The 24,647-nt window shown below is 40.4% G+C and overlaps 1 protein-coding gene across 7 annotated transcripts in view; it reads right to left on the reverse strand.

Moving 5' to 3' along the window:
• The window catches only part of F8 (coagulation factor VIII), a 151,594-nt gene extending 130,336 nt beyond the window's left edge, over positions 1 to 21,258 (reverse strand). For 5 of the 7 annotated variants that reach the window (XR_016227546.1, XR_001792396.4, XR_016227545.1 and 2 more), the window contains exons 1-3: positions 20,912 to 21,229; positions 4,357 to 4,478; positions 2,920 to 3,042 (exon numbers count right to left, since the gene is read on the reverse strand). Coding sequence is in view for 4 of the 7 variants with exons in the window: in XM_089323652.1 (XP_089179778.1) it covers positions 2,920 to 3,042; positions 4,357 to 4,478; positions 20,912 to 21,057 (391 nt within the window). In the remaining 3 variants the exon portion in view is untranslated. 7 annotated transcript variants of the gene reach the window in all.
• Between the last annotated feature and the right edge of the window lie 3,389 nt (positions 21,259 to 24,647).

Consider the following 24,647-nt stretch of genomic DNA (forward strand, 5'->3'; position numbering starts at 1 on the left):
ACAGGATCAACACCCCTTAAGACTCTTATAGAGTGTGTGGCCCACAAAGAACCTCTGAATCAATAGTCTTGATTTGTTACATATCTGGATTTCATCCCCAAATTATAGAATTACCTGGTAATTGTAGGTCCTTTCTCATGAATTTTAAAATCCTGGAGAGTGGAAGTTCTCTCATTGGCACAGTTTAGATTAGATGCCCATCTGTAGACAATCCACTATAGCCAAGGAAGCTAGATACCTGAATTAACTGCTCATCCCTAGGCCAATGACTATGCCGGGAAGGTAAGGTTTTAAGGAAATGGCAGGTTCCACTTAAAATACATATATTTGAGGCTGGCGCTGCTGCTCACTAGGCTAATCCTCTGCCTGCATTGCCGGCACACCGGGTTCTAGTCCTGGTTGGGGCGCTGGATTCCATCCCGATTGCTCCTCTTCCAGTCCAGCTCTCTGCCATGGCCCGGGAGTGCAGTGGAGGATGGCCCAGGTCCTTGGGCCCTGCACCCACATGGGAGACCAGGAGGAAGCACCTGGCTCCTGGCTTCAGATTGGCGCAGTGCGCTGGCCACAGCACACTTGCCGTAGTGGCCACTTGGGGGGTGAACCAACAGAAAAGGAACACCTTTCTCTCTGTCTCTCTCTCTTCACTGTCTAACTCTGCCTGTCAAAAAAAAATACATATATTTGAAACAATTCCCATAGGATAGGGAGTGAGGAATATATGTAACCTTAGGAAGAAACATGACTACTGCCTGCTATACCCTGGATATTGTATTGAGCATTCACTATAGGCTAGGGACCATGCTATGTGCCAATTAAACAACAAACAAGACATTGATCCTGTCTTGAGATAGTTACACTCTAGTAACTTTGAGAAACAGATATAATGTTTAGTTAGGCTGTCAAAAGATTTTAAAGAATAATCAGTTCACAAGAATGAGAACATGGAGACTTACTCAGAACATGGCTATGTCCTAAAGCTTACACATTGGATTGGTAACTGTGCTTGCTTCAGTTTATGCTTGATTCCCTTTATTGACTTCTCTTGGTTTAGGAATCTCTGGAAATAGTATCTACAAACTTGGAAGGCATGAATATGAATATGGTCTTTTTTCTCTCCTTTACTCCTTATCCCTCTCCCTGACCCCAGCTTAATAACATCTATTGTACTTCCTCAAGATCCATAAGTACCATCGCTGATACTTCTCTGCTTTCTATTAATGTCTATACTAGTTGTAGGAATCCATTCTGGAATCTAAGTTGCCCACATCAATCTCCAGACCACATTCATTGTATCAAAGAAGTCTGTATGACTTAAGTAAAACAGAGATTTTGGAGATTTGGAAATCTAGGGAGATCTTTTCGTGGGTGGGGGAGTCTGTCCCAAATCAATTTTTACTATGTCTCAAACAACCAACTCTAGAGCACTGCAACTCTATTGGCCTCTTCAAAACAATATAATCTTGGTAATTCATCATAGTTACTAGGTCTCCCAGTTTACCCCTTCTACTCAGAACCCTTTCTCAAGAGAGTGCTGGAAAGTTCATGCTCCCTGGCCATTGTCATTGGGAATAGATGTAGATATCTGAAGATAGCTTCTTCACATGGTGAAACTAACATGAAGAGAGAGTGAATGCTGAGGTCCTGAATCTGTGCCCTTCCCATGACCGGGTTGCAGAGACCTGTAGAGGTTATATTTGCAGATGACTGATATGCTTTTCCTTACCTCTTCCCTCTTATAAAAAGTCCCCTTTTTGTGGGACAGGACCCCTTTCCTGGTGGATTGGGTAATACTCATGCTGCCTCTCTCTTTCTAACTCTCCCATAGTACCCAACACCAGGAAGCACTGGGAACTTTCCTACTACACACTAACTATGAGATAAGCCTTGAACTTCCAGTGGCTATCTTTGACATTACACTAGAATACCTTGCCTGAGAATCAAACCAAAAAGAAGGAAAATAGAGCCGAGATGGTGGGAAAACACTATGTTGCTGAGGGCATCATTTTAAATTATTTATTTATTCATTTTTATTTTATTTGGAAGAGATAGAGCCAGAAATAAACAGAGAGAGAGAATCTCCCCAAATATTTGCACAGTCAGAGTTGTACCATGCCAAAGTCAGGCACTAGGGACTCCATTCAGTTCTTCCACATGGGTGGTAGGGGCCTAAGCACTTGAGCCATCACCTGTTGCTTCCCATGGCATTCATTAGCAGGGAACTGGATCAGAAGTGGAACTGGGACTGAAACCAGGCACTCCAATATGGAATCATTTAAATCCTTAGATTCAGCCACACCCTGTTGATTACATTGGACTTTCCAGTTACATGAACAAAATTCAACATTATTTGTGTGTATCCTTCAGTATAGCATAATGGGTCAGAGCACAAGTTCTGGAATTATTTAGGCCTAGTTTTAATCCTTATCCCATCATTCACTAGCTGTATGACCTTGAAATCAATATATGATGGTCCCTGTTGTTATTGTTATCCTTCAGTAAGCTTATATTGAATATAATGGATATAATTCCAAGTTTGTCATTGCAATGGTTTGGATGTGGTTTGTCTCCTAAAGCTTACACATTGGAAGCTTGTTCCTCAGTGTAATGGGACTGAACTGGTTAGCACAGAGCAGGTTGTTATAAAAATGAATCCAATTTTTTTGCCTTATTTTGCTTCCTCTCTCACCATGTGACCTCTCCGTCTTGCATGTGCTCCTGCCATGTGATGCCACCTAACATGAGGCCCTCAACAGAAGGGCACAGAACTGTCAACTAAATAAATCTCCTTTCATTATGGAGCACCCAAACTCCAGTACATTTGTCAGCAACACAAAATGAACAAAGATAGCCATTATCACAAAGCACCCATATTTCCCTCTTGTAATCCTTAGGATGACAATAGGAGGGTATTTGACTCACCCTCAGAAGCTTTCCAGTAAGATACACCAACAGCATGAAGACTGACAGGATGAGAAGCCATGTTCTTAAGTGTAATGACCACTGTGTCATGAACCTCAGCCCAGATGGTAGGACCCAGCAGACCTGCAAGAATGAGATGTTCCCCAAAAGTCACTCCAAGAAGCCTGTTATTACAAAAGTCCGGGCCAAAGCCACAGTAGAGAAGCATGCCCCTATGGTTACTGATAAAGAATAGTTATTCTTGCTATTAACACTAGCTCAGCTTCGTAGTTGTTCTGAGAAGATTCATGGTAGTTCATTCAGTGTATTCACTTATTCATTCACTCAAATAATATTTTTGTCCCTACTATATTCTAAAAGCTGTCGTAGACTTTGGAAATGCAGGAGTGAGTAAAACAGATCACGAAAATCCCATTCCAGAGACACTGAGCATGTAAAGAATTCAGTGTAATGAAATAACTTTATTTTTAAATTGAATTATGTGGAATTTTCCCTTCTACCACTTTGGCTGATTGTAGATTTTTCCAGTGACCGTCATGTATTAACAAACAGTATGATTTTTAGGTACTAAGTCCAGCCCAGTCTATTAGCCTGCTCCCCTCCAGCTGAGTTGGACAGGTTCATTGCTTTCCTACATTCTTCTGCTAATCTTCCTCATCTCATTGCCTGGGGATCCTCTAAGGTATAATGGAAAGAGGGTGTGAGTGGAAAAAGAGACATAATGACAAGGTCTTTCTTGGAGAGTGCAGTGGCACATGCCAAAATTCTGGCTCTTCTTTTATAGAGAATTTATATGTCTTCTCCAGGTATTCACTTACATTTCTCCTCTCAGTCCCTGCTTCTGGCAGGTATGAGCCATACAGAATTTTTCTGCTGGGATAACCTAGCCCTGGTAGGAAGACCACTCTTCCTGCTATGCCATGATGGGAACTTCCCCCATAAATGCTCTCGATAGGTATCTTCAAATCTAAACTCTTTCATACAGTTCTTTCCCTTCTTTTATATGGGCTGCAGATGAGTCATGAGCTAAGGGTTGCAGAACCAATTGAAAAAGTCTTGAATGTGGGAATACTTGTGTGTTATAATTCTGAGCAACATCTAAGTGGTGGTAAGCAGCTGGCATTCAGGGAAAAGGTTGGAATTGAAAATATAAAGTTGGGACTTATTAGCATATACATGATATTTTAAAGCCATCAGACTGGATAAAATCACCTAGGTAATGAAGATAGAAAGAAAACAAAATGAATCTAGGACCAAGCAGAGTACTGAGAAAATTTCAGCCACTGTATTTCTCTGAAGGTGGAAGAACAGAAATGAGGTCAAAACAACATTCTCTTTAGCAGCTGCCCTCTTTAAATGCAGCTTCAGCATTAGGGATCCTTGCTAGGAAATAAGACACTGAGTTTCATAATTAAGATTCAAGACTGTTTCCATTACCCATCCAGGGTGGCCTGGGCTTGACGATGTTGAAAAGTTGATCCGTGAACTCTACAAACACAGTCTTTTTGTATATGACTGAAGTGTTGAATGGAAAAGATCTTGGCATTCTAGGAGGAGATCTGTGTGAAGAAAGAAAAAAGTCATTAAATTTGGTGGGCTCTTATTCCCAAATTAATGTCAGATACCAGCTTCAGGAAGCTCCGAGAATACCAAGAAAGATAAATTAAAACAAACAAAAAACTATACCTACGCACAATATGTTCCAATTTCAGGAAAAAAAAAAGTCTTGTAAGCAGTTGAAGAGAGAGGGGAACGCTTTCCCTGTAGAGGAGCAAAGGTAAGAATTTTAGAGCAGAAACCAGGCAAGCACGAAGAGAGTAGAGTGAAAGTGTGAAAGAGTGAAGTGTTGAGAGAATTCAATACTCCATGAAATTTTCCTTTAAAAATGAAGGAGAGGGGTGCGCATTTGTCACAACAGTTAAAGTCATGCCTTGGAATGCCTTATTCCCATATCAGAATCCCTGGGTTTGAGTTCTGGCTTCAGTTTTTTTTTTTTATTCTTTTTTTTTATCTTTTATTTAATGAATATAAATTTCCAAAGTACGACTCGTGTGTTACAATGGCTTCCCCCCCATACCGTCCCTCCCACCCACAACCCTCCTCTTTCCCACTCCCTCTCCCCTTCCATTCACATCAAGATTCATTTTCGATTATCTTAATATACAGAAGATCAGCTTAGTATACCTTAAGTAAGTATTTCAGCAGTTTGCTCCCACACAGAAACATAAAGTGAAAAATAATAGATGATTTTTTTAAATGATGATGAAATCAGATCAGACCTATTGTCATGTTTAATCCCAGTGAGAGTCAAGTTGGGAATTGATAATTTCTTTCTTTCTTTCTTTTTTTTTTTTTACAGAAGATCAGTTTAGTGTACATTAAGTAAAGATTTCAGTCGTTTGCACCCCCATAGAAACACAAAGTGAAATATACTGTTTGAGTACTCGTTATAGCATTAAGCCTCAGTGTACAGCACGTTAAGGACAGAGATCCTACATGAGGAGTAAGTGCACAGTGACTCCTGTTGTTGACTTTACCAATTGACACTCCTGTTTATGGCATCAGTAATCTCCCTATGCACCAGTTATGAGTTTCCAAGGCTATGGAAGCCCCTTGAGTTCTCCGACTCTTATCTTGTTTAGACACGGTCATAGTCAAAGTGGAGGTTCTCTCCTCCCTTCAGAGAAAGGCACCTCCCTCTTTGAAGACCTGTTCTTTCCACTGGGATCTCACTCACAGAGATCTTTTTGCCAGAGTGTCTTGGCTTTCCATCTGGCTTCAGTTTTGATCCAGGCTACAACTAATGGGCACCCTGGGAAGCAATAAGTGATAGTTTAAGTACCTGGGTCCCTGCTGTCTCCTTGAGAGAACTGGATTGAGTTTTACTTTATTTATTTGAAAGAAAGAGCAAGAAGAAGAAAAAGAATAATTTTTTCTCGTGTACTTTAAAAATTATAAAATCACCCAAAGAGGCACAGAAGTTGTTAATACTTGAACAACGATGCTTGAAAAAATGTTTTTGTCTGATTTGCTTTCAGACAATTAACTGTCAGCTATGAATGTATGGAAACACTGCCACACAAATTGAGCAGACGTAATTGGCAAAAGAGTGACTAGAAATACTGAAAACTTAAACTGAATCATGGTGCTTTGTATGAAAAATGTAGATGCCAATCGTAAGCCACCAAAACTATGGAAACACTCAGCAGGTCCCCAGGATTGTGTTGCTGGAGCTCTAATGAGGAGTGTGGACTAGAAACATTATGTTTTTACTATTTTAGTGAAAAACAAAAATGCATAAGGGAGCAGAGAAAACCCTTTCCAATGGGAAAGAGCCTCTATGATTCCCACATGCTGTCAAAGTCAAGGCAGAAAGGAATAACTGATGAAATAAAGGGGATTGTCTCTTAAGAACAGTAAAATCCAGAAGTGATATCAAAATGGTGAGTTGTTTAAAACTAAGAGTTCAGCATCAATTCACATGAAGTGCAAAGTGTTGGAAGCACAAGTAGGAAATGGCCAACCCATAGTCACACAGGAAGATCTGGACACCCCTTTTGAGTCCTGGCAGCAGATGGACTGAAAAAACTCCTTGAAACTGTGCACTGTTTGAGCAGGCGTCTCTCAAGGAGGCCAGCTGTGTGCAGCAAAGATGGAGCTGACTTGATGCTCACCTCCCTCTTCTGTGGTGTAGCCCTGCATCCCACGCTTTTGTAGGGTTTCCAGGACACATGAGAAGCCATGGGAACAGTTCTGCTGACTGAAGGCCGTGATTTTCTGTCCTGACTTGAGGACAGGGGCCAGAGTACTGATAAGAAAGCTCTTCCAGGAAAGAGAGCTGATTTACAGGGAATGAATGGGGATCTGCATGGGCCAGAAGGCACAGCAAGCTGTGTAAGCAGGTCATCAGAGCCCCAGCTAGTTTACACCTGCTGCATTGCCACCTCTACCTCACATCAAACCCATGGCCTTGTGGGGCATCTCTGACAACTGGCTCATGGGAGAGGGAAGACAAAAAACACTGAATTTGATTTATGGTTGGGACAGATTGAGCTAGTCCCAGCCAAAAATTTACTGCTGTTGTACTAAAGCCCCACTTGGGGGTGGCTTTGGTAGACAGTGGTAAAAGAAAATTCCCCCAGTGGGCCAAACCTTAGCCAATATTGCTGGTTTTCCACTTCACGTAAAAGGAGAAATAGCTTGAGGTTCAAATACAAAAAGATCATGGACAAGTGGAATTACAATTTAAGTTTATTTTAGCCTCCTAAACTTTTGAAAATCTTGCATAGTTTTTCATAATATGCATTTTCTATGAACACTTTGAAGATCCCTCATCTATATAGACTAAGGGAATAGCATATGGCTTGGTGTTTGGTCAAGGGTCCAGAAAATGCCATAGATCATTCTAGTGCTGGCAAGGTGTGAACTAAGTGGATACAGTGCCATAGAATTTGTACTTGTGTGAGAAACAGCCTCACCCATCCATTTAAATAGTGGACTCAGACTCAAGAACTGCACCAAAAGCAAGAGTTCATTAGTGATCACCAGGTGCCTCACCCAGTTCCTCACTGGCTGAATACTATGGAGTTAAAATCTTCTGGCGTTTGCTTCAGCTGTTTTGGCCACTCCTAGAATCCTGTTTGCCTAAGAACTTTCTAGGTGCATGTAACTTAGCTGTTAGGCTACTTGTCTGCAACCTGTTAGGCTAGCTAGTTGTTTACTCACAGCTAAGCACCTTACTTTGAAAATTAACCAAATGTTTACTTTTCACACTTGGGCCTAAAAGCATGGGTTCCCATTGACTAGAGTAATTTAGCTACTGTTGCCACTAAAGTACAATCCACCAGCAACAGACACCAATACTGACTTACCCATATAGCACTATTCATTATGGGAATCAACCAGTCTCTCAGTGGCAAGATAACTACATTGGAGCTGGCGCCGCGGCTCATTAGGCTAATCCTCCGCCTTGCGGCACCAGCACACCGGGTTCTAGTCCCGGTCGGGGCACCGGATTCTGTCCCGGTTGTCCCTCTTCCAGGCCAGCTCTCTGCTGTGGCCAGGGAGTGCAGTGGAGGATGGCCCAAGTACTTGGGCCCTGCACCCCATGGGAGACCAGGATAAGTACCTGGCTCCTGCCATCGGATCAGCGTGGTGCGCCGGCCGCAGCGCGCCAGCCGCGGCGCCCATTGGAGGGTGAACCAACGGCAAAGGAAGACCTTTCTCTCTGTCTCTCTCTCTCACTGTCCACTCTGCCTGTCAAAATAAATAAATAAAAATAAAAAAAGAGATAACTACATTGGAATTTTTCCATCCTGGAAATGACAGCACTTCATTTTTCCAGAAAGAGACACACAATCCAGGCATGCATTAGCCTTTTCTACCTGCAAGGTTTCAGGCAGCACTACCATCTGAGGTTTTACAGAAGATTTGAGTCACTGATGCAGGATCCCTTACAACATTATATCTGACAAGGGGACTGTTGCACAGTAAAGGATATGCAGAAGTGGGATCATGATCCCAATCAGAAGCTGGTAAAGGCACAAGCGAAGCTCTAGCTTGAAGGCAGTTCTCTGAGGATTGAGGTCCAGCCTCCAAGGTACTGCATATGCATCAATTCAAGGATCGTTCTGTTTCCACAATAGGAAGAATAAATGAGTTTGGGAACCAAGGAATGAGGCAAAGGGTGCTGTGCCCCCTGCCATTCCCAGTGACAAAACTTGGAAGCCTGTGCTTCCATTTCCTGCAACTCTGACCATGCAGTTTAGAAGATCCCTGCAGCAGAAAACCAAGGTTCTGAGTGAGCTGGAGGCTCCAGGTGCTACCTGGACATTGGGACATAACTGTGGCAAGGACCAGCAGGCCAGAATATGATCTTGAGATGTGTGAGGGTGAGGGGGAAGCGTGCAAAGGTGCAGTGGTGCTGTCTGACTGGGTGGCAGGAATGTGCAACTGTTCCCTGAATGCCAGGGAGCACATGAAGTGGAGTGGCATGAGAATAAGGGGAACTGCCCAGGGAGGTACTCTGGCACCAGCTACTGTTATGGGGAGCTGAGGAGGCTGCCGAGAGGGCCTGCACAGGGGTTCCTACAGGGAACGCACCAGCTGTCCCCACAAAACTGCCTCCCTCCAGCAGGGGCCATGTCTCTCTCATGCTGACCAGCACCACCTCCTCTCAGGGTGGGCCACACCAACTTCCCAGGGCAGGCCACAGCACCTCCCTCCCAGGGATGACCTGACCCCTCCTCCCAGACAAGACCACAACCTATCCCAGAAAATTCTGGGTCCCCTCCCAGGGAAGACCTCCTCTGAGGCCAGGCTATGTTGGTCTAGCTTGGAAGTGTCAGTCCAGCCCCGGAGTTCCCTGTGGGGTCAGCCAAGGCTGTCCCAGAGCCTTCCCTGCAACCTACTTCTTCTTGTCTACCCCGACCTTCTCTGGGTGTAAAATTCCAGCACGTTTATCTCCATCCCAGAGTCTGCTTCTAGGGAACACAACTTGTTACATTAATTCTTATTGAAACATGGTCTAATATCATCCATCTCTAAAAATTTCCACAGCACTGGTCATGGCATAACATGATGTGGTGCATATATCATTGAGGACACTTCTCTCTGCAGTCCATTTGTCTTATCTCCCAGCTACTCAGACTTATGTCCTTCTCCAAAGTTTCCATTGGTTTCTGATAAGACTCACACCCATGTTATTTTGACATACACTAGCACAGTGTCTTCACTTTTAATATTTCTTACTAAAATGAACACATAAGACATAAAAATGGTTTCTACAGCAAGATTAGGATCAAGAGTGGATAGAAACACTTTTTCTTCCTCTGAGAGAAGAGCGAAAAACACAATAGATAAAACACATTGTGGGAAAGAGAAACAAAAGGCCTAGGCTGTAGAAAGCAAGATACTTTTCAAGGCAAGATTCATGATTTCTTATTCAAAGGAACATAAGACCATCAGCACCATCCAAGTATGTGTGGTTCTATTCTGAGCTGCAGGAGGGGAATGTTATTTATTTGCCTATCTCAGTTTCAGGGTAATCTTCACAATAAGTGACAAAATGTTCCACGGTTCACTTATTTTGCTCTTTCCTAATTTTAGTGAGTTTTTTGTTTGTGTATTTCCTTTGTGATTCAATATACAAACCCTGCCAAATATTTTTGGCAACAACTGTCCTTGACATAAACTGCTCTTTCACATTTTATCTAAAACCAATCGGAAAGCCTATTCTATTCCCTGACCCTTGCTTAGGAGAAGCTGAGCAGCTGCAGGAACAGATAATACAAAACCGATTTTCCCAAATTGTTTGTTTCAAACCTTGGCACAGGCTTTCAGGACGTGACCAGATTCAGTTTATCCTGTTAATCAGTATCAGAACAATCTGGATTATAAAATGGTATCATCAAAATAAAAATTCTATCAAACTTTTCCTGGTAAATACATGTGACTCCCTGTATAATAACAGAAGACTGGATAACAAACAAATGGCTTACTTCATTCAATTCAATTTTACACTCCAACTACTCACTTTACCTAAGGCTGCATGCAAGATGGACACTACAATATAAAGCACAGTGTATTAACCATAATTATTGCAATATTAATTGTTAACAAGACTATTGTTAATAAATAAGTTAGCTAATTGTTCAGATACCGGGTTACTAAACATCTGTGCCTCTACTTCAAGATCGTTAACACTGTTCCACTGCAAGATATATAGACTATAAGATGTACTTGGATTCCCTATACAAAAATTAATTCAAAATAGATCAGTCTTCAACGTCAGCTAAAACTATGGAACTCTTAGAAGACAGTATCAGTATTTTCTGATCTTACATTTGGCAATTAATGCCTAGACATGACATGACAAATATAAAACTGAAGGGAAAAAATAAACTATACTCTATCCAAATGAAAAATTTTGTACATCAAAGGATTCCACCAGGAAATCCAAATGACTACTTCCCAGAATGGGGAAGAATATTTTCATATTATAGATGTTATAAGCGTTGTAGCAACTATATATAAAGAACACTTACAATGTACTAGTACAAAGATGAATAATTCAATTAAAAATAACTGATTTGAATTTTTTCCAAAGAAGATATGCAAAGGGACAGTAAGAACATGGAAGGATACTGGATATCATTAGTCTCAGATAAATGCAAATCCAAATCACTCCATCCCCAGTAGGATTGTTAAAATAAAAAAAGATGGACAGTAGCAAATATTGGTGAGGATGTAGAAAAATTGGAATTCTCATAGACTGCTAATGGAAATGTAAAATGATGGAAAAACATTGGAAGTTCATTAAATTAAACACAGGGGGCCGGCTCTGTGGCGCAGTGGGTTAACGCCCTGGTCTGCAGTGCCGGCATTCCATATGGGTGCTGGTTCTAGTCCCAGCTGCTCCTCTTCTGATCCAGCTCTCTGCTGTGGCCTGGGAAAGCGGTGGAAGATGACCCAAGTCCTTGGGCTCCTGCACCCGTGTGGGAGACCCAGAAGAAGCTCCTGGCTCCTGGCTTTGGATTGGCACAGCTCCAGCCATTGTGGCTAATTGGGGGTGAACCACAGATGGAAGACACCTCTTTCTCTCTCTCTCTCTCACTCTTTCAAATAAATAAACAAATAAAAAATTGTTTTTTTTTTTGACAGGCAGAGTGGACAGTGAGAGAGAGAGACAGAGAGAAAGGTCTTCCTTTGCCGTTGGTTCACCCTCCAATGGGTGCCGCGGCTGGCGCGCTGCGGCCGGCGCACCACGCTGATCCCGATGGCAGGAGCCAGGTACTTATCCTGGTCTCCCATGGGGTGCAGGGCCCAAGCACTTGGGCCATCCTCCACTGCACTCCCTGGCCACAGCAGAGAGCTGGCCTGGAAGAGGGGCAACCGGGACAGAATCCGGTGCCCCGACCGGGACTAGAACCCGGTGTGTCGGCGCCGCAAGGCGGAGGATTAGCCTAGTGAGCTGTGGCGCCGGCCTAAAAAAATTTTTAAACACAGTATTACCTATTCTACTTATCAATTCTACTGCTAGATATGTACCTAAGAGAAATGAAAACATATGTCCACAGGAAGACTGTACATGAATGTATTTAATAGAATTATTCATAGTAGCCAAAAAGTGGACACAATCCAAGTGTCCATGAAGAGACAAATGGATAATAAAATGTGATCCATCCATATAACATAATGTTATTCAGTCATAAAAAGGAACGCAATACTGACTCATGCTATACCATGGAAGAATCCTGAAAATATTATGCTAAGTGAGAGACGCTTAGACACAAAAGGCCATATATTTTAGGCAAACCTGTATAGACAGTAATTAGACTGATGGTTGTCAAGGCAGGAAGAAGGGGGAAATTGGGAGAGAACACATAATGAATACAGGATTTCTTTTGGGGGTGATGAAAATATTCTAGAATTAGATAGTTGTAATGGTTTCACAAATTTATGGATATACTAAAACTCACTGAATTGTACACTTTAAAAATGATGTATTTTCAGGTATATGAATAATATGTCAGTAAATGGTGGGGATTTAGGAAAGAAAAAAAAGTGTAAATTTTACAATATGTAAATCATACTTACAAGAAGGAATTTTTAAAAGACCAGGAAATAGTCTGAACTTTATACTATTAAATTCAATAACTCAGATGAAATTCCTTAAAAGAAATTATTAAAATTCTCCTTTAAAGGAACAGAAGTCATAATGAAGACCCTTCCTACACACATGCACACAGCCTCCAGAATAAGATGACTTCACTGTTCATTACACTCAAAACATTTTCTATATAGACTATTCCATAAAATATAGGAGTGAAAAATTCCCAACTCATTTTAGAAGGATAGCATTTCTTTTATACCAATCCAGGCAATGGAACTACAAGAAAATCACAAGTATCTATCACGAACATAAACGTACAAAAAATCTTAACAAAATTTTTTTAGTTGACTCAGGTGACCATAAAAAAACACCTTATTTTCTTGCAGTTCTGGAGGCTGGAAGTCCAAGATCAAGTGCCAGCATGGTTGATTTCTGGTGGGGGCCTTTTTCTGGCTTGATGGACATGGTATTTCCCTCAGTGAACGCACATGGAGTGATAGTATTTTTCCCCTCTTCTTATAAAGCCACTAATCATATTAATTACCTCCTAAAAGCCTATCTTCAAACATAGTCACATCAAGGATTAGGACTTCGACATATTAGTTGGGGAGGGAAGACAAAATAGAGTTCCTAACATACATGTTAGCAAAATAATAAATCATAACCAAGTCGGTTTCCCCCTCATAAATATATATCTTGTTCACAATATAAAAATATATATCTTGTTCACAATATAAAAATCAAAGTAATTGTAGTACAATGTGGTTAAGCTGCCACCTTGTGATTCTGGCATCCCATATCTGAGTGCCGGTTGGAGTTTTGGCCGCTCCACTTCTAATCCTGCTTCCTGCTAATGCACCTGGAAAAGCAAAAGATGCTGGCCCAAGGATTTGGGCCACTGCCACCCACATGGGAGACTGAGATGGAGTGTCAGGCTCATGGCTTTCAGAGTGGCCCAGCCCCATCAGTCACAACCATTTGAAGAGCGAGCCAGTGAATGAAAGATCTGTCTGTCTCTGTCACTCTGCCTTTCAAATAAATAAATCTTTTAAAAACTCAAAGTAACTCACTAAATTAACAAAAATAAGATAAACCATACGATCATTTCACTAGATATAGAAAAAGTATTTGTTCAACATCCAATCTTGATAACAATTCCCAAGAAACTAGGAATAGTAAAAGGGAACTTCTTCAATTTGACAAAGGACATCTACAAAAAGATTACAGGTAACATTGTACTAATGGTGAAATACGGGATTTTCCTCCTTAAAATCAGGAACAAGATAAGGATTTCTGTTATTACAAAGTCTATTCAACATTGTACTAGAGGTTCTTGCCAGTGTAGCAAGACACAAAAATGAAGTAAAGGGAATCTAGTTTGTAAAGGAAGAAACAAATTGTCTATTTGCAGACAGCAGCATTATATATGTAGAAATCCTAACGGTAGTGAAAAAAAGCTACTAGAGCTAAAATGCAAATTTTTCAAAGTTAGCATAAACAAGATTGATAGGCAAAAATAAATTGAATTTTTATATGTTAGTAATAATTACTGAAAATGAAAGTAAATAAAAATGGCATGATTAAAATTACCATTAAACCTCTCAAATACTTAGACATACAACAAACAAAATGTATGCAAGAAATACAGTGTTTACTGCAATGCATCCTACAGGTAAATTAAAGAATATCTAAATAAAGTAGAATTATGCCACCATGTTGTATTGAACATTGAATGTTGTTTAGATGTTAAATATTCCCAAAACTGATTTACAGATTCAATTCAATCCCAGTCAAAAATCCCAGCAGGCTATTCTGTGGATATTTACCAGCTGACTACACAACTAACACAGAAATGTAAATCTTCAATATACTAAAGGCAATCTCAAAAGAGAACCGTTGGAGGTTTTAGATTGCCTACTATCAGACTATAAAGTTACAGTAATTGAAATAATGTGGCATTGGCATAAGCATAGGTATATAGAGCTAAACATAAATATCCAAACTATAAACATTCTAGAATAAGCATAATACAAAGTTTCCGAACACCTTTACTCCTAAGGGAAAGGCAGATTAAAAGTGTTGTGCAATATCAGCATGCAGTTATTAAAATGACTAAAGTTAAATGATGGCAACTTGAAATGTTGTCCAGGATGTGATGCAACTGGCACTCTCATGCACTGCAGGTGAGAGTATAAAATGTCACAAACATTGTTGTACACTGATAAGCTTGAGATACTCTGTTACACAGCCATAGGAAACTAATAGGATAGTCAAAGGTGATGCAAATATTAAAAAAAAAACTGACAAGCAAATAAAAATTCAATGAAAAGAAATTCCCTCATAGCAATGTATTGTATACATTTCACAATGCATATGTATATCAAAACTTGACATTGTACACCTCAAATATATACAATTTCCATATGTTTACTTCAATAAAGCTGGGGGAAAATTCACCTGGTAAGTGAATTGATCTCTAGATGAAGTCTATAAGCTTGCATTTTAATAAACTCCCTGGGCGACTCCTAACCACATTAAGTCAGCTTTCAAGTGAATTTTTAAGAAAGTTGTGGTCTGGTTGATTAATATAGGTTATTTCTTTGTATTTCCATGCTCTACAGATCAGAAAACAAGTGTAACTTTGAATGCCTTCACTATTAAAAGCAAAGACAAAACAAGAGATGAGAATATATTAATATTCTTAGGTATTAGGGGAAAATGCAGCAGGATAAGACAAAAGGAACTAAAAACAGACAATTGATTCACACAAATATCTAAATATATATTTAAAAAATACAAAAATCCAATCAAAACTTAAAACTTATTCTTTGAAAATACCACCACTAACAACGAAATACACTAATGCCTGACAAGCTTACTGATGGAAAAAAGATAAACAGCAAAGATATTTGGAATTTAGTAGTGAGAAAAGGCACTTAACTACATTTAATATGGAGTGAAAGAATCATCAGAGTGCTATTGGCAACACTGAGGCAATGAAATTGAAAAAGTAAAGAAAACTATTTCCTAGAAACATACAAAATTATTAAAACTGATCCCCAAAGAAGTGGAAAGCTGAGTGCTGATTTTCATTTTTATTGTTTAACATTTCTTCATGTTTTCTAATACATTCAGCAATATGAGATATGAAATGGCTGGCTATACACATTAGAAAAGAGCTAAAGTCTGTCTCCTTTTGGTGATGAGAGTTTTGTATAATGAATGTGTTGATTCAAATCAGTGGCACATAGGTATTATTTAATAAGTGATGACATTGCAATAGATTACTGATCTGGATAGAAATAAAAACTAGCAAGATCTCTCTCTCGCTCACATCATATATAAAAAATAATTATCAGATGAATTGAAGCTGTAAATGTAAAAATACAAAACAGTAAAAATCTTGCAAGAAAATCTGGGAGAATATATTTGCAACCTTGAGGTGTGAAAGATATTTTCACCAATTCTGAAGATATATTTGACTATAAAAATTAAAAACTTTTCTGTTAAAAGTTATAAACAAAGCCAATAGAGAAACAATGGATTTTGAGAGAAATTTCCACATGACAAACGGTTAATACTTGTAATAAGAGGATTCTCATAATTTTTTAAGAAAATAACCCAAAGAAAGAGGGGCAAAGCACAATAGTCAAATCCCCCCAGGTAAATCCAATAGCCCATATACATTTAAAAAGATTCTCAATCTCATTAGAAAAAGAAGAGAATTAAAGCATGCTGCATCATCACTGTACACCAATAATATTGGCAAGCATTTTAAAACAAAATAAAGGGGCCAGCGCTGTGGCATAGCACGTAAAGCAGCCACCTGCAGTGCCAGCATCCCATATGGGTGCCGGTTTGAATCCCAGCTGCTCCTCTTCCAATCTAGCTCTCTGCTATGGCCTGGGAAAGCAATGGAAGATGCCCCAAATGCTTGGGCCCCTGCACCAAGGCTCCTAGCTTCAGATAGGCAAGTTCCAGCCATTGCGGCCATTTGGGGAGTGAACCAGCAGATGGAAGCCCTCTCTCTCTCTCTCTCTCTGCCTCTCTGTAACTCTGCCTTTCAAATAAATAAATAAATTTTTAATAAAAAAAAAAAAACTAAATAAAACCTACAGAGCGAAGGGCTTACCCATAGGTGATGGTGCAAATGTGTGAAGAGTTATGGCCATTTTGAAAATTAAAACTAAAATAAAATATTCCTTGTTTCCAGAAATATCCCTCCTGAAGATCTGTTCTATAGAAAAACGTTGAAAAGCAGTTTGTAATGATATAAGATATAATGACAAAAAAACTGGAATAAGATGAGTGCATTCATGCAGAAGTATGAAACAAGACTCTTACCTTACATCTTACACAAAAATCCACTCAAAATGGATCAAAGACCTAAATCTATGAAATGATACCTCAAATTTTGGGGGAACATTGGGGAAACTCTGCAAGACATTGGCATAGGCAAAGAGTTCTTGGAAAAGACTCTAGAGACACAGGCAATCAAAGCCAAAATTGAAAAATGGGATTACATCAAATTGAGAAGTTTTTGCACTGCAGAAGAAACAGGAAAGTGAAGAGTCAACTGACAGAATGGGAGAAATTATTTGCAAATTATGAAACTAATAAAGGATTAATAACCAGAATATATAAATAGATCAAGAATTTCAACCACAAAACAAACAACCCAGTTAAGAGATGGGCAAAGGACTTAAACAGACATTTTTCAAAAGAGGAAATCCAAATGGCCAACAGACACATGAAAAAATGTTCAGGATCACTATCCACGAGGGAAATGCAAATCAAAACCACAATGAGATTTCACCTTACCCCATTAGAATGGCTTTCATACAGAAATCAACAAACAACAAATGCTGGCAAGAATGTGGGGGAAAAGGTACCCTAATCCACTGTTTATGGGAATGTAAACTGGTAAAGCCACTGTGAAAGACAGTATGGAGATACCTCAGAAACCTGAATATAGACCTACCATACAACCCAGCCATCCTACTCCTGGGAATTTACCCAAGGGAAATGAGAACAGCGTAAGAAAGAGTTATCTGTACCCCCACGTTTACTGCAGCTCAATTCACAATAGTTAAGATATGGAATCAACCCAAATGTCTGTCAACTGAAGACTGGATGAAGAAATTATGGTATATGTACACCATGGAATACTATACAGTAGTAAAAAATGAAATCCTGTCATTTGCAACAAAATGGATAAAACTGGAAAACATCATGCTTAGTGAAATAAGCCAATCCCAAAAGGAGAGAAATACTATATGTTCTCCCTGACCTGTTATAACTAATAGAGCACCTAAAAGATAATCTATAGAAGTAAAATTGACACTTTGAGATGCAATGACTTTGAATAACCCTTGTCTCAACTGTTGAGGAACAGGTTTTCTTTTTCATGCTATTTGTTGAACTCTTGACTTAGTATATAATTAATCATATGTGTATAAAGTTAATTGAAAACAAGTCTTAGTTAAAAGAACAAGAATGGGGGCCGGCGCCATGGCACAGTGGGTTGGTCCTCTGCTTGTGGCACCGGCATCCCATGTGGGTGCTGGTTCTAGTCCTGGCTCCTCCTCTTCCAATCCAGCTCTCTGCTATGGCCTGGGAAAGCAGTGGAAGATGACCCAAGTCCTTGGGCCCCTGCACCTGTGTGGAAGACCTGGAAGAAGTTCCTGGCTCCTGGCTTTGGATTGGCGCAGCTCTGGCCATTGCAGTCATTTGGGGAGTGGAAGACCTTTCTCTCTGTCTCTCCCCCTCACTGTCTGTAACTCTGCCTCTCAAATAAATAAATAAAATCTTAAAAACAATAATAAGAAGAATGGAAATAGAAGAGGGAGGAGGAAGAAGGGTGGGTGTGTGGTTGGGAGGGTAGGAATGGTGGGAAGAATCACTATGCTCTCAAAGTTGTATTTATGAAATGCATGAAGTCTTGTATACCTTAAATAAAAGCTTTCTGGGAAAAATCAATCAACAACAATCTTGAAAATACCTGCAAATCTTTCACAATGATCACAATGATATTTTTCATAGACTTAAAGTAATGAGTGGCAGAATTATTATGACATGTAGTCAGTACACTTTCCAGCTCCTTTAAGTGTAACATTTCATAAAATTCCAAAAAGGAGGAAAGTTAATGGAAATACAATAATTAGGTTCAGTATTATTTGTAATACAAATGAATCCATGCACAAAACATTAGCAGAAATTAAGTCAGCAGTCTGTAAGCCATGTCTGGGGCAAACATGGAACTTAAATGAAATTTAAAAACAAAATTTATCATTTATAGAAAAAAAGATGAGTTCATTGACTAAATTATAATACAACCATATCATTGAATCTTATATAGCCATTACAAAGAATAAATTAAAGTTATGCCAACTGAATTCTATTAGGTGAGTGAGAAATGCATGTATAATATCCCACATTTGGTAAACAAACAATGACCATGAAAACCTATATTTGCATATGAATGATGAATACATGATGAATATATCTCATTCCCCCGCCTCTCGTGTGTGTGTGTGTGCGTGCATGTGTGTGTGTGCGTGTGTGTCTGTGTGTGAGTATGTGTGATCATACTGGGCTTCCCTGGCTGGGATAGATGAGGAAAAGATAGTTGTAAAAGGAGGATGGGGAGCTAAAGGAACAAAAATGACTAGAAGGTTATGTATGACATGTAATATTTATATTTCCATTTAAATATTATATACAATATATAGTTATACTAATTAATATGTTGAAAGAAAACAAAATTTAAAATGCATTATTTCAGCATTCAACTCAATAAACAAAAGGGAACTACAAAAGGAACTACAGGAAATTAGAAAGAAGGAATGAATTCATGGAAGTAAAAGCAGAAACTGATGTAAGGAAAAGAAAAAAGGATTCATAAATTGAACCAGAATGTTTTTTGAGAAGACCAATAAAATCCAAGAAACCTCTTGGAAATATTATTTTTTAAAGAGTATGAAAAAGGGGCCGGCTCCATGGCACAGTAGGTTAATCCTCCGCCTGTGGTGCCAGCATCCCATTTGGGCGCTGGTTCTAGTCCTGCCTGCCCCTCTTCCAATCCAGCTGTCAGCTATGGCCTGGGAAAGCAGTGGAGGATGGCCAAAGTCCTTGGGCCCCTGCACCCGCATGGGAGACTGGGAGGAGGCACCTGGCTCCTGGCTTTGGATTGGCGCAGCTCCAGCTGTTGCAGCCATTTGGGGAGTAAACCAACGGAAGGAAGACCTTTCTTTCTGTCTCTACCTCTCACTCTCTGTAACTCTACCTCTCAAATAAATAAATAAAATGTTTTTTTTTTAAAAAAAAAAGAGTATAAAAAAGAGAGAGAACAGGCCGGCGCTGTGGCTCACTTGGCTAATCTTCCGCCTGTGGCGCCGGCACCCCAGGTTCTAGTCCCGGTTGGGGCGCCGGATTCTGTCCCGGTTGCTCCTCTTCCAGTCCAGCTCTCTGCTGTGGCCCGGGAGGGCAGCAGAGGATGGCCCAAGTGCTTGGGTTCCTGCACCCACATGGGAGACCAGGAGGAAGTACCCGGCTCCTGGCTTCGGATCGGCACAGCGCCGGCCATGGCAGCCATTAGGGGAGTGAACCAACAGAAGGAAGACCTTTCTCTTTGTCTCTCTCTCACTGTCTATAACTCTCTCTCTTTCTCTCACTGTCTAACTCTGCTTGGCAAAAAATAAAAAAAGAGAGAACATACACAACATAAAGCATGAAAAAGGAGATAAAACTGCAGACACAGGACACGTAAATGAGACTGCTATGTAACTTGATAACCAATATGTGATCAAATCTAGGGATAATAAATTGCTTTCCAGGAAAATATATAACACCAAAATTGACTAAAAAGGAGATAGAAAATCTGAATAAATACATCAACAACTATAGATAGTACTGGAAAGGTTATTTATTAATCTATGCTACCCAAATATACCAGAAACCCCAAAAGATGAAAAGCTTCTGAACTCATGGTTAATGTTACTCTTACACCAGAAATGGACAAAGATATTAAAAACACACCACATGCATACATTTCATAACTAGAGACTAAACTTGCGTGTAAGATTGAATGAATTTCATTGTCCTGGTTTTCTCCACAGAAGCTTAGGGAAATTTTGTTCTCTTTCTTATGCTTCTTACCCTAGACTCTAGAGTGGCATCATGTGACAACAAGAAGCAAAGAAGAAAGCAGAACAAATCTCAGCTAATAGACTAGATAGTACAGAGGTGTGCATGCCTCAGTTTTTTCAGGGCTTGCCTGAGCATCACAACCACTCTAACCTGATGTTTGTATCTTTCTCCAGCCAGAGTCATGTCCTCGCAATCCTGAACCCCGACCAGACACTAAGAACATGCCTTTACCTTGTGTCCACATGCAGCTCACTGAGCAGGTCACTGTGCATATAGTCCCAGGACAGTTCCACTGCACCCAGGTAGTATCTTCTGGTGGCACTAAAGCTCAATTGTAAAATACACACAAAGAAACAGGTGGAGAGCTCTATTTGCATGGCTCTTATTGATAGAAAATTTTCAACAAAAGAAGCAAAAGATTAATTCTTCTCTAAAATATCTTTGACTTCCAGGAGGAAAAAAAAGGTGATTTAGTGAAAAGTCCCAATTTTTTTTTTGCAGAGAATTTTAGGGAGTTTACGCACTGCATGTGACAGCAGCATTGACACTAAGCAGTAACTGATAGCATTACTTCCTTTTTGGCAATGGGAAGTAGCCACAGGAAGAACTGAAGTAGGAAAAGGGAGGCTGAGCTAAAGTTTAACCCATTCACCACTGAGAGCAGTAGGGGTCCATGAAGTCTGTTTTAATCACAACCCTTAAGGGATGGAGAGAGGATAGGGAGGAAGAGGTCAAGGTGAAGAGGAACTTTTATTCATACTCATGTTCTGGCTTACTCCCACCATCTTCCTTAGTGGCAACAGCAAGAGAAGTTTCAGACGTTGTTGAAGATTGTAGAACCCACTTTCACCAAACAAGAGCAACTAGTATCCCATTAGTCTCCACACTTCAACCCTTCCCTTCACCCAGCTGGCACTGAGTTATTTAAATAAATATATATATGTATATGAACTGACTCATGCTACTCTGCTCAGAATCTTCTGATGGCTTGTGGCTTCCCTTAGGGTAAAATTTTATATCTAAAGCATGACTTAGAGCCATCCTGCCTGGTCTGCATGCTCCTTCCCTTCACCTCTTATCTCATGCCTGCCATCTGGTCTCCATGCTCTTCCTTAAAATATCATGCATCACCTTTTGTCTTCTAGCAACACCCATGCTTCATGAGTGACACCTACTTATTCCTCAACCTAAAATGGCTTTCTTGGGCAGGTTTTGGGAGCAGCAGTTAAGACACCTGAGATACCCACATTCCATATCAGAGTGTCTGGGTTTGTATCCTGGCTCGACTTTCAATTCCAACTTCTTGCTGATGCACACCCTAGGAGGTGGCAGGTGATGGCTCAAGTGGTTAGGTCCTTCACAACCACATGGAATACCTGAGTTGAGTTTCCTGTTCTTCCTTTGCCCAGGCTCAGGTCAGGCTATTGCATGGATTTGGGAAGTGAATCAGGAAACAGGAACACTGTCCTCACACCTCAACCTTTAAAATAAGTTAAATACCATTGCATTCAATTCTCAGCTCAAGTCTGGCCTGATTAATAGGTTTCCATATGACCACATTTACATTGTAAGTTCTTTACCACCAGTGACACTAATATCCCTCTTGGCTCCATTTTTCTCGATAAGTATGTGGCATTTATTTGTATTTTGCATTATCTGGTGCTTTTTTTAAACTTTTATTTAATGAATATAAATTTCCAAAGTACAGCTTATGGATTACAATGGCTTCCCCTCCCCCATAACTTCCCTCCCACCCACAACCCTCCCCTTTCTCGCTCCTTCTCCCCTTCCATTCACATCAAGATTCATTTTCGATTCTCTTTATATACAGAAGATCAGTTTAGCATATATTAAGAAAAGATTTCAACAGTTTGCACCCACACACAAACACAAAGTGAAAAATACTGTTTGAGTACTAGTTATAGCATTAAATCACAATGTGCAGCACATTAAGGACCGAGATCCTACATGAGGAGTAAGCGCACAGTGACTCCTGTTGTTGACTTAACAATTTGACACTCTTGTTTATGGCATCAGTAATCTCCCTAGGCTCCAGTCATGAGTTGCCAGGGCTATGGAAGCCTTTTGAGTTCACCGACTCTGATCATATTTAGACAAGGCCATGGTCAAAGTGGAAGTTCTCTCCTCCCTTCAGAGAAAGGTACCTCCTTCTTTGATGACCCATTCTTTCCACTGGGATCTCACTTGCGGAGATCTTTCATTTAGGTTTTTTGTTTTGTTTTGTTTTGTTTTTTTGCCAGAGTGTCTTGGCTTTCCATGCCTGAAATACTCTCATGGGCTTTTCAGCTGGATCTGAATGCCCTAAGGGCTGATTCTGAGGCCTATCTGGTGTTTTTTAAAGTTATTTGCTTTTGGCTGAGATATAGAGTATATGAAGAAGAAAAGTTTGTGGGAAAATGCAAAAAGTTTTGAAATCCATGCATAGTTCTTTTCATAATATACGTTTCCCATTAGCTTTTCGAAAGATCCTCAAATTTCTGCATATCAGAATGTAGCCATGTTGAGCTTAGGCAGAGATTGTATTCTGGTTAATGTATATTGGGGTATAATGGGCCTTCCCAAAGTCCTGAAACTATAGGAGTTAATAAGAACAAACTTGACCAGGTTGCTATAAGAAAAATTATCATTGAGTCCAGTTATGCACAAATAAGAATGTATTAGAGAGAGAATAAATGTTGAATTGCTATTTGGCTTTGACAAAGTGGCTGGGACCTTGCCCCTGAAGTATGGAGAAATTAGGCAACTTGCTCATGCTTACACAGCTTGTATAAATAGCATTCAAGCCTATATAATGTGGCTCTAGAAGTCATGCTGCTAATCTAAGGTGGTCAGAAATGAATAAAACCCAGTTCCCGCCCCATAGGTATCACAGTGCCATCGGGGAGACAGAAAGGTGGATGGATAGTTACAATACTTGGTGACAAATTCTCTGCCAGGTGCTTCACTGCACTTTCTTATTTAATCATCAAGACAACATTGTGAAATTGGTACAGATAAAACAGACCTGTAGAAAGGTTCAATGGCTTCGTAGGGGTGAGTATTGTGGTGTAGCATCAGAGTTCCTACTCCACACTTGTGAGCCAGCTTCCTGCCAATGCTCCTGGGGGCCAGAGGATGGTGGTCCAAGTGGTTGTGCTTCTGCTACACAAATGGGAGACTAGGATGAAGTTTCTGGAAGCTGCTGTTGAATTTTTATCTATGGGCTTTGAATAGCACCACGGTTTTGGATGACAAGAGTAGTTTAAGGGTGGAGCAGTTCAGTGTGTGTACATAATTAAAGGGTTCCGTGGGTACTGCAGGCTCATAAGTGCTTTCCTGACTGCTTCTCTGACTTACTGTGGTTGCAACTTTTGTTTATTTATTTATTTATTTATTTGAAAGACAGAGTTACAGAGAGAAGCAGAGCCAGAGAGAGAGACATCCTCCATCCACTGGTTCACTCCCCAAATGGCCACAATGGCTAGAGCTGAGCTGATCCGAAGCCAGGAGCCAGGAGCTTCTTCCAGGTCTCCCACGTGGGTGCAGGGGCCCAAGGACTTGGGCCATCCTCTACTGCTTTCCCAGGTCATAACAGAGAGCTGGATCAGAAGTGGAGCAGCCAGGACTCGAACCGCCGACCATATGGGATGCCGGCACTGCAGGCTGGGGCTTTACCCCGCTGTGCCACAACGTTGGCCCCTGCAATGCTTCTCTTTTTTTAAGATTTATTTATTTATTTGAAAGTCAGAATTACACAGAGAGAGGAGAGGTGGGGGAAGGTGAGGGGAGTCTTCCATCTACTGGTTCACTCCCCAATTAGCTGTAACAGCTGGAGCTGAGCTGATCTGAAGCCAGGAGCCAGGAGCTTCCTCCAGGTCTCCCACGTGGGTGCAGGGGCTCAAGGACTTGGGGCATCTCCTACTGCTTTCCCAGGCCACAGCAGAGAGCTGGATCGGAAGTGGAGCAG

This window comes from Oryctolagus cuniculus, chromosome X (genome assembly GCF_051225735.1).
Source record: "Oryctolagus cuniculus isolate XC-2025 breed Fujian yellow rabbit chromosome X, ASM5122573v1, whole genome shotgun sequence".
In the NCBI taxonomy this organism is placed as follows: Eukaryota; Metazoa; Chordata; class Mammalia; order Lagomorpha; family Leporidae; genus Oryctolagus; species Oryctolagus cuniculus.